Consider the following 10,795-nt stretch of genomic DNA (forward strand, 5'->3'; position numbering starts at 1 on the left):
GATAAACAAAACTATGGCAAGTTTTTATTTGTTCTTTTCTTTTTTGTCTGTTAAATATGTCAGCATACCGAAACCGCTTTCAAGAGTTCCATTGCTGCTGGAGCATTGCTTGAGTACTATTATAACCAAAGTAACATTAAATAAAGTCATAGTAAAAAAGAAAAAGAAAAAAGAAACTCCACCTTCTGTCAATTCTAAACTTTTAGATATCAAGACATAATCAAAATCATTCCTACCAAGGTCTTCAGATTAGGTAAATACAATGGGAGATGAGCAACAACAAAGGATCTGTTATAGTGTGTCATTGTTTATTTAAGAGAGAACTAAACCAATGTGTAGAAGCAGTGCGTGAAAAACTAAGTACGAGGTCCACACACAAAAGTGGTGCTGAGGATTATAGTTAAGCATCTCTTTGGTCTCATCTCTTCAAAGGACATTGTTCAAGAAGCCATGTGGTTTCATCAAATGCAAATTTGAGAACTTGAGCCCTGCAACCATGTTTTAGGTTTTTGGTTTTTGTAGAATGAAGAGACTTTCTCCTGGAGATCCCCCCCAAAAAATAATCCTTGCTTACCTTGCTTACTGAGGCCTATAGCGTCCAGGTTTTATTACAGTTTCTGAGTACCGCACTGTCTGGATTTCAGGTGGAATTAGTCAGACGTCAAGTCCTGGGACGATTAGCAGCCGTCTAGAATGTTTTTCACCCCTGAATAATCTTTCTCACTATAGAATGATGGGCTTCAAATTATTTGAAAATGACCTCGTAACCGTTCCCAGACTGAGCAGGAATTTCCTTTGCAAGATCGTCACTGATGTCTTTTCATCTTGACATTGTGTTAACACACACCTGGAGGCTCCATACCAGCAAACTGCCAAAACCTCTGTTTTATAGAGATGCTTAGATTTTTACGAAGATCAATAAATCAAGTGCGTTTGATTAGCAGCACCTGGCAGCTATTTTAAGTTTTGATTCCTGTGAAAGCAGTTAGGGCATGCTGAGTTTTTCACACGCTGCTTCTTGCATTTTGACCAAGTTTTTGTTAAATAAGTGATAACACAGAGTAAACGTCACGTTTTGTTGATTATCTGAGGTTATGCTTATCTAATTTTAGGACCAACTAAAGACCACACATTTAAATTTTATGCCCAAATGTGTAAAACCTTACAAGTTACAGTGAGGGGTGTCCTTTCCATTTACCATCAGAGTACATTATGCCTGCGTGACTTCGTTCTAACACTGCTGTAAAACTCAGCTATTCTGATTTTCACTTAAGAAAAGGTACACCAGGATGTAGAAATACTGATCCAGTACAGGTTTTTTCAGTTTGACTAATTCTCAAATGATCGTTGAAGTTGTCAAAACAGTACATCATAGTTGACAGGATTTTGTTACTCTTGCACAACTAAAAGCACATGAATCATTCTTAATGGCACATGTGTCTACAATTTGATTTTGTCTTTAAAAATATTTAAATAAAATCTTTTTTATAAGATAAATTGTTATATTCTCCAAAATTATATTAGAATTAGTTTGTTGCGTAAGTCGTGAGGTGCAGAATATTCCATCAAATCATAAAAAATTTGCCAAGCTGTACACAAACGACATGGATAAGGAGTGGTCATTGTAATGTTTCCAGTTTCATGCTCATATTACAGTTTTTTCTGAATGCTTAAACCCTAACTGTGATTCCTGTAGCACAATCTCTAAAACTATTCAGACTTATAGCAAAACCACTCACTGAGTTTGCAAAACTAAAAGCACAAAAACTGCTTTGCACTCAGTTTGCAATTTTGTAACACACACTTTGCAAAACTGTAGGCACAATTCACTGCACAACACTCAATTACCAAATTTGCAACACACTCCTAGCAAAAGTATACACATGTATGGCTATCATTAACACTAATTTGCCAACTGTCTGGCACACTTTCACATGTGAAAACTTTTTTAGATAATTAGTTCACTTTGCAATCAGCCTAAGCACTATAATACAGGTAAGCTGTGTGTGCGGAGTACAATGGAGGGAGCAGGAAGAGTGAGAAGTAGAGGAGGCCGAGGAAGAGGACGTGGAGGTGAAGAAGTAGGATGAAGAGGACGACAAGGACAAGGAGGAGCAAGAGGAAGACGAGGAGGGGGGAGAGGAAGGGTAGGAAGAGTAAGAAATAGAATTGCTGATGACATCAGAGCTACAATAGTGGACCATGTAATCAACCGTGGAATGACCCTGAGGGTAGCTGGCCAACGGGTCCAGCCTAACTCGAGCCGCTACACTGTAGCAAGCACCATAAGGACATCTTGAAATGAGAATCGGTGAGCACAGTCACTTCGCACAAAGATTTGTAGCACTGCCATATGCCAATGAGAAACACACCAATACCATTGATGTAAAAATACTGAAATTGTTACTTTACAGAATTGCTAGATGACCAGATGCTGGGGCAGAGGAAGCATGTTCACTGCAGACCAAGTAACCCATATAGTCATTATGGCGATTGCAAATAATCCTATACTTGGAAATAAACACTTGTGTTTGTTTTGATGTGTTTGAATAAACACCAGTACTTGAAGTTTGGATCCCTCTATGCTTATGGATCTATGACAGAAGTATGAGCTCAAACTGACATAGCCTACCTTGTGCACAGAGAAAGCAAAAGCCAGATGTGTTTTGTATTCATACCATCAGTGTGCAGTTGTGTGCTTAGTAGATGATGGCTTGTGTGTACTGTTTGATACGGAAACACCATTTTTACGAAGGTGTGAAGAGTTAATCTAGCTGTGTTTGCTTTTGCAAGAGAACTACAATGTTTTGATGATGGGGTGACAGGTTTTCTTATTTGTGTGAAGAGTTTTGCAAAATTAGCCAATAGTTACAAAAAATGTGCTTAAGCAATCAGAAAAAACTGTAATCTAGCTGTGTTTGCTTTTGCAAGAGAACTACAATGTTTTGATGATTGGGTGACAGGTTTTCTTATTTGTGTGAAGAGTTTTGCAAAATTAGCCAATAGTTACAAAAAATGTGCTTACGCAATCAGAAAAAACTGTAAAGCAGCTTTCTTGTACCAAGGGTATCCATGAAAAGATACAAAAAGAAGCATGATCAGCTGATCGGTAAGGTCATGACAGCATACGGCCTCACAGAAACACTGTATCTACACCCAAGTACACAAGGTGCACATATTTTGTATCAGAGCTGGAATGAATACTGTTCATGCTGTGTTGCTCCTTTTCTACAGGCTTTGCTTTCAACGGCGATTTTATTTTTCCACAACAGGAGTAAAGTCTGCTAAACTGATATGTTTGTGTTCCAGGTAAAACTACCATGAGGAGGGGTGGAATTTCCCACATCACCCACATGCCGTCCAGTTATTTCGCAGGTATAAACATCAGGTAAAACATATTTATTGAGCTTGACACGTACGCGCTCACCCAGTTAAATATTTTACAGGGACAATAAGGAGGAGGAAGGATTAACACATGTAGGAGTGTGGTTGATGAAAGAAAGATATATAGAAAGATGCACATGAATGAAGAGGATGGTTCTTCTTCTGTTAGAACGTAAGTGAGAGCATTATGTATGAGGTGGTGAGAATCTATGGGCAAACTTGCACAGCATGATGCCCTTACTACATACTGAACCCAGTTATGTGCCGTTTCAGCTCTCCCCTTTTTTTACTGACAGTTGAACTCGCATATCTTTCTGTTCTGTGTGAGTTTATGCAGTAAAAATGCAAATGTTCTTCTTATTATTACATTCAAACAATTTTTTTCTTTAAAAAAAGGGGGGGGGGCATGTGTTCTTGAAATCAGCATCTGAACACTATTCAGCTGGACATAGCAGGGAATCCTTAGAAAAAAGAGAGTCTGGTACAGCAAGCATTCAAAATGTCACACATGCCATTTTAAGTACAGTCCACTGATTCTGACAAATGGCAATAACTCACTCATTGACTCAGAAACTAGAGCGTGTTGATGAATAGATAAGAAGAATCGAAAATAATCTGGCATCAGATAGCCTCTTTCAGAATCACGCATGGATCTTGTATATCTGCGCATTATACAGAAACTGCTGATGCATCCATACATAAATAAAGATGATGTTGCAGCTGACCAACTAGATACTTATTTTACCCCTTTATAAGATTTGTCGATTAGGCCCATATAAAAGTAACGACATTATCATAAAAAACAATCTAAAGCCACTTGTCACCTGTATGTGAGGAAGCTCCGGGCTGCTTCGGGTACAGCAGTGAGAGTTTACTGGAAATAGCCTCGTTTACAATAGGAGCAGATGATGAAACACAACAGGTAATTCACATATATTCATATATAAATTATCTGAGGACTATTTAAATATATTATGTCGGTTAGTATTATCTTTTTTTTTTTCTTTTTTTTTTCTGGGTACCTAGAAAAATCATAATCAGAAACTGGATGAGGCGTGGCCACACGTGGTGCGGACGCCAAATTGCTGTGCAGGTATTCTTTCACACTATCTTTCCTCACTTTGACGGTACACCCCTTGCCTGTCCCTATTCATGAACCCCATTTACATTCAGCCCACAGACTCACGGTAAGTAAAAGGGATGGTGGAAAGAGAGGGTGGCGACAGAGGGTCTTTTCCAAGACCGGTGCGTCTTTGCCAGTTCGCGGCGTGCGAAGATCTCCATGACCTAGATTGACTGGTGAGTCGTTTTTAATTTGTCGGGAAGCTTACCGCATGGGTTTCATTGCGGCAGACAGACAGAGAGACTGGTCTTTATTCCGAACAACGTTTTAAAATTAAATTTGCGCGCACACTTCTCCGATCTGAGAAATATATAAGACATTACCTGCACAGGTACATAGTATGTATTATGCAAACTTTCTAGTGTTCAGAAGTGTTGTGTACAGAATGCAATAAGCTGCTGGAGTAAAGCGCTGGCAAATGTGAGCAAGCGCTACAGATCCAAGCGAGCACAAGATGCAGTGCAAATGTAACTACAGTGGTTCACACAACTTCTGACTACATATTATCACTACAGATGTGTGAACTTGGATTTATACAAACTGTTTATTCCATCAATCCAGAAGATGTTGAACACGAAATAGGCATGTGTTCAATAGGACGCATGGTCAAGCACTTCTGTCAGCATCCACCCAAACCTTCATGGACAGGTGTATAACTCGTTGATATCTAGGTTAATTTTGGAAGAATATTTACATGGAGACAACAGCAGGGTAATAGGATCAGATCTAATTTTGCATCATTTTAAATTAGTGTCCTGATAGATGTTTTAAAAACAACAAGCGCCTTATTCGTGTAAATCAGTGCGCAGGAAAGTGATTGAATATATAATTGTTTTCCCCTCCGGATTCAAAGGATGACAAAGGTTATGAACAAAGCCCCGTGGACCACACAGACTCAAGCTAAATCATTTCCCCTGTTGAGTCATCTTGAAATCATTGACTTAGCATCAGTTCTACGGTTTCATTAAGCCACCACAAACATAGATTTCTCCTTGTGTAGTGGCATGCACCTGACTCTTTTGTCTTGTTTTAGTTTGTGAGCACTCAGCTGATATAATGAAGTCTGAGTTTGTCTTTCCGGGGTTTATTGTTCAGTCTTTTTGTCAGCATATTCCCCTATCCCTTTATCCTCGGTTTCCCCTGTTGTTCCTCTGAGGAGCTTTGGTTGTCTGTTTTCTCCCCGCACCATTGTGAGTCATGCTTTAGTTTGTGTGTGTGTGTACTATATTGTAATCCTAGATTAGTTTTTGTGGATTTTACTGTTTTGTGCTGTTTCCTCAGTTATCTGCTACTGCGCTCCTTTGCCAGTATCTCTAATTTTTGAGTTTCACTTCCCCGTCCTGATTGTCTGATTGCTGTCACCTGTCTCTCCCGCATCAGCCTTCTTTTCTCATCATGTCATCCGTGTATTCCCCTGTGATTTCTGATTATATTTCTAGTATTTATTTGATTCCCTCTTTGGCAATTGTCAGGTTTGTTATTTGCTTATCTGTCAGACTTAACGTCAGCCAAAAATAATAATACACAGTCTATGATTGTGACACTTCACAGTGAAGAACACTGAAAACCAGCAAGATGAACGGAACAGTTGGGGCCACCCAACATTATTCCCATACTGTGTGAGAGACATGGGAAATATCAAATAATATCAAAGCATTTTAAACAGCACTTTTTCCAAGATGCGAGTAATAAAATGAAAAGGCAAGACTAACAGGAGATAGAAAAATATATAATTAAGGGGGCATTAAAATCACACATCAAATCTGATGAATGAAATATTCAAGCTGAAAACAAAATGATGTCAGTGGAAACCAAATGAAAATCAGTTTTAACATTTTTCAAGTGTCCTTGTTTTTGAGCAGTTCAAGATTGCACAACTGGCTGACCTATGTTTAAATCTATATGCGTCTTATTCATAACTTCTGCCAAAATTTGGTTCCTGGGTTGCGTTACTGTTGAACTGGGTTGCTGAGAGCTTATAAATCAGACTTAATAAAAATTGCATTATTAGCCTTTTTTCCTGGATATAAATCGAAATAGAAATGATGAAGGGCGCAGGACAAGCTTGATGGCATAACTAATAAAGGAAGAAGTGCACAAATCTTTGTCCAAAAAAGAAATAAAACCTACGTGAAAGATGAGCCAGCTCATAGACAGTGAGAGTGTGAAAGCAATAAGTGATAGTCTTTGTTTCTTTTTAATATTCTTCTTAATCTGTATCTAGTGGGGTTAAAAAAAATCTTTATAAACAATTACCTGAAAATTTCACCCCTCATCAGTTTTTTATTAATGGAGCATGCTCACATCATTCGTGTGCCTAATTACAGTTTACATTATAACAGTGTAAACGTTGGTTAAACAAATTGGAAAGGTGTGTCTGACTGATATCATTAAATCTTCCAAACAATACAGGTGGCAGTGTGTGCTGTGGATTTCTTGGGGTTTATCCACTATGAGAGGATTTCCTTGTACTCTGAAGTGGGGCTTAGTATAAGGTTTAGAGCAGCAATTAAAATACCATAAGATAAACAGCGATAGCTTCCAGTTACTATATTAGGCAGGGACGTGAAAAGGACAATGTTTTAACTCAGCCGTGACTTTCAGTGACCTTTATGTTTCTTTAGTTACCTTGTCACAAACTGATGCCATGGTTGGTCACATATTACGGTTATTGCTCAATATTTAGCTCATAACTTCCTGGTAAAGCAAGCGTCTGTGGAGTGAAACAAGCCTTCTTACATTTCCATGTCACAATTAGACCTGTGGACCTGTCCAAACAGGCTCTTGTTGGCAACTGCGTCCTAATGCTGATTGCACTGTGCTATTTACTTTTACCGAATAATTAAGAATGATAAGTAATTTTTAGGTTTCATTTTTACTGCTCAAAGTTTATTGTGCCCTCACCTTGAACGTGTTTGTCATCTGGTACCTGTTTGTAAAAACAAGATGAACAATTCAGGTGAAGAGATATTTGGCAAAACTCCAGGGATCTAGTTCAACAAGGAAAAGTTGGCTGTGCACAATAGAAACCTTTATTGTTCAGCATTTCAGTGGGTGACATTGTGTGTAAATTCCCATGTCTTTCAAGGAAGGGGACCAAAGCCTGACACAACTGTAGAATGATAAGCCCCAACACGTTGACAACAATCTTGCTGTGACCCGTTCACAGTTTACTTCATGTCAATGGAAAAGTGTCTGGCAATCGAAACCATTTTCATTTCTGTCATAGTTTATGTCGTTTTCTTTTTCATTCTTTCCATTTGTAAACTATTTGTCGTCTTCACTTTATTTCCTCCACCCGCTCTCTGCGCATGGCTGTGCCTGTCACTGTGTACAATGGTCTGACTTCACTCTCAGGCTGGTCTGTGCACCACTTTCAATACCCCGTGGTGTTGGCCATTGTAAATGCAGCCAGTTGCTATTTTAGACACAGGCTCTATTGAGGGGTGGGAGTAGGGGGTGGTGGAGGGTGGGGGGTTATTGAGCAGGGATTGCCTTAATACCCCAAAGAAAGTTTGCCCATCACCCCCTCATTTGCTTTCTGTCACAGTCGTCTTTTTCTTTCCCCTCCAGCACACAGGATTGGTGAGATCAATCAGCCCAAACTTCGTCACTGCATCCAGAGAAAAGCATTAGCTTCTTCAGTGTCCACACAGCACAAAACCAGATCTGCATTTCCTACGCTTGTGGATGAGAAGGAGAAATGTTGTCTCAAGTCTGTTTGTGCTGCCTGTTCTTCAGCAGGGGCTTTTATAGCTGCCGCTGGACGGAGTCAAGTAGTCAAAGGAGAAAGGTAGTTTTAATATCTGTTTTCTTCTTATGATAAGTCAGTTTTTCTTTATCTCTCTACAGGAGTGTGTAATGTTTAAACAACCATGTTTTATTTGATTTTTTTAGGGTTTTTTGTTTGATTTATTTCCATTCAGCATAACCTTTATAAATCCCAGTAATCCGGGATTAAAATTTTTGCCTGACTGAAATCCGAAATATAAAATGCTGCTTTATGAACTGTTGCTTTGTGAACCTGATACTTTTATTGCAAAACAGTCATTGACAAATTGTTAGGAAATATAAACACAATAACCGACGTGGTGATTGCATTAAAAAAAAATTCATTTATGTGCCAAGAGAAACAAACAAACTCACAGGCCCTAACAAGCTATGTACTTATATGAAAGGGAATAGGAGGATGCCGGAGCTCTGTAAATCTGTGAGGGAAATGACACTTGAGGTGTGCTGTTGGTGGCGATGGTGGTGGTTGGGAGGCGGTGGTGGGGGCGCTGGGGTTGTTTGCGCTGAGTTCTCACGACACAGTGCGGGCAAAGCACTCAACCAATTATGAAAAAATGTTGGATTTGTTCCATTGGTCTCACTTTGAGCTTCTATTGGAATTTGTGCACACATCGACACGCACGGGGATAGCTCTCTGGACAACTACACAATTTTTTTTTAAGGCTTCAAAAATGAAAACCAGTAATCAATTTTCCTCCTTTTCATTTCAGTGCAGATGGTTGTCGCTCTTAGTTGTCACTTTGATGTCTCTGCTTTCCCTGTGCTGGTTGTATATTTGTTTTGCCATCTCTAATGACCAACAGAATGTTAATGAGTGAGTGATCACACACACACACACACACACACACACACACTGAATATTTATTTATTTTTGTTGATGTCCTTCATTCTTTTAACTATGTGCTTCACCCTTATCAGGGTAATATTCAGGACACTGAAGACATGGCTAAACTACTTCCTGGTAGTGGTGATCATTTCTGCAGTGCTGGCCAGCTACTGTATCCTGCTGCTGGTAAGAATACAGTTTTGTCCGTTTACCACACAGGGGAACCAAATCTTGCTCCACATTCAAAGATCATTAAACCTAAGAATGAGAAGCCGCCATTTTTAAAATGTTCTCCGATGATTACAGCTCTTTGCCTTGATCCAAGTTGCCTTAGCGGAGCAACTCCACTTACACTGGCTCCATAAGGTAAGCATGCAAACATTTACCTGTCCAGTCTATAGTTTTATTAAAATCGTCTAATCTTATATTTGCTTTCTGCTTTTTTCCCCCCTTTTTCCTGCACAGATCATTTTCTGTTTTTGTGTAATATTCATCACAGCTTTGGCTTCAGGAGTAAGCATAAAGGGGAGGGAAGAATGGCCAACAGTTCTTACTCTACTCCAGGTAGAGTTAGAGTACAGAAACTTTTTAGTTTTTTTTTTTTTAATGGCTCTAAGTGGTGTGAGAATATCACATGTGTTTGATGTCTGTGTCAACCTCTTGGCAGGCCACGGCTCCCTTCCTGCAGTTTGGTGCTGTTGGAGCGTTGACTCTGCTAAGCCCGTTTGTCTTTCATCGCTTCCACTTGGCCAAAACACGTATGTGTCAGACCTAGTTTCGGCATACACACAGACACGATTCAAAGGCAATTACATCATCCTTTTATATACACACTATTGTATCAAACCTAATTACAGGGCTAACACTGGAAACAAATGTACTGGTGAACTTTGAAGCTGAGGTTCATCTGGCAGTCACTGGAAAACTGATTCTGCATGATGAGCATTAGTTCAATACACAAGAAAGATATACAAATGTATAAATATACATTTATAAATCTGTATATTTAAATATAATAAAAGTCAATTCCTGCAGGGGGGAAATAAATAAAAAGGGCTTCTTTACAAATTCACGCTTGGAGCATTTTAAATATTTAAAGATTATTGTCTGACTTGTGTTTATTCCAGGATCTAAGATGGTCATTGCAGGGATGTTTCTAGTGGTCTCAGCAGCCATCTTCCTGTGTCCCCTGCTCATCCACTCTCCTTGTCTAATAGAAGTGCAGGAACTACCTGAAAAACCTAAACTTATCGGCCACAGAGGCGCGCCGATGGTGAGCGTCTTGTTTTACTTGGCACCACCCTGCAAATAAACATAATTAAACAGTGGTGACATTACACCTTTGGATAGAGCTGCTATTGTTGACAGATTGCAGTCATGTTCAAGTTTTTCAGTTGATTAAAACAAGTTTAAAGAACGTTTAAAAACGCAGTTCAGTTCTTTGAGAAATATTTAATGCTAATATTATAAGTACAATCCATTTTCATATATTGTCAAATATAAAAAAAGTAGACTGTCCCTGGCTCAGGTGTGAGCAAAGGTCCAGTCATGTGACGTCCTCATATGCCACGCTACTGTGCCCTTGTTAGTTTGCTTTGCTGCTGGGTCAATAATAAGCTCCATTTAACACTGCATACGGGGGTTGTCTGTGCTCACACCGCTTTGGGGTA

At 39.2% G+C, this 10,795-nt stretch overlaps 1 protein-coding gene across 1 annotated transcript; it reads left to right on the forward strand.

The window, feature by feature from the left end:
• Positions 1-4,409: 4,409 nt before the first annotated feature.
• gdpd2 (glycerophosphodiester phosphodiesterase domain containing 2) lies at positions 4,410-10,481 on the forward strand. The gene is made up of 9 exons (XM_005723002.1): positions 4,410-4,477; positions 4,558-4,683; positions 8,081-8,300; positions 9,010-9,113; positions 9,218-9,311; positions 9,432-9,491; positions 9,591-9,689; positions 9,793-9,883; positions 10,253-10,481. Exons 3-9 carry the CDS (start codon positions 8,211-8,213, stop codon positions 10,435-10,437), a joined length of 723 nt encoding a protein of 240 aa, XP_005723059.1. The 5' UTR covers positions 4,410-4,477; positions 4,558-4,683; positions 8,081-8,210; the 3' UTR covers positions 10,438-10,481.
• Positions 10,482-10,795: the final 314 nt, after the last annotated feature.

This window comes from Pundamilia nyererei, unplaced genomic scaffold (genome assembly GCF_000239375.1).
Source record: "Pundamilia nyererei isolate P.nyererei 1_Seehausen unplaced genomic scaffold, PunNye1.0 scaffold00008, whole genome shotgun sequence".
In the NCBI taxonomy this organism is placed as follows: domain Eukaryota; kingdom Metazoa; phylum Chordata; class Actinopteri; order Cichliformes; family Cichlidae; genus Pundamilia; species Pundamilia nyererei.

Coding starts and splice junctions, on each gene's coding strand:
- gdpd2 (XM_005723002.1), top strand. CDS start 8,211: ATGTTGTCTCAAGTCTGTTTGTGCTGCCTGTTCTTCAGCAGGGGCTTT. Junction 8,301..9,009: donor CAAGTAGTCAAAGGAGAAAG/GTAGTTTTAATA, acceptor TTTTCATTTCAG/TGCAGATGGTTGTCGCTCTT. Junction 9,114..9,217: donor GACCAACAGAATGTTAATGA/GTGAGTGATCAC, acceptor CACCCTTATCAG/GGTAATATTCAGGACACTGA.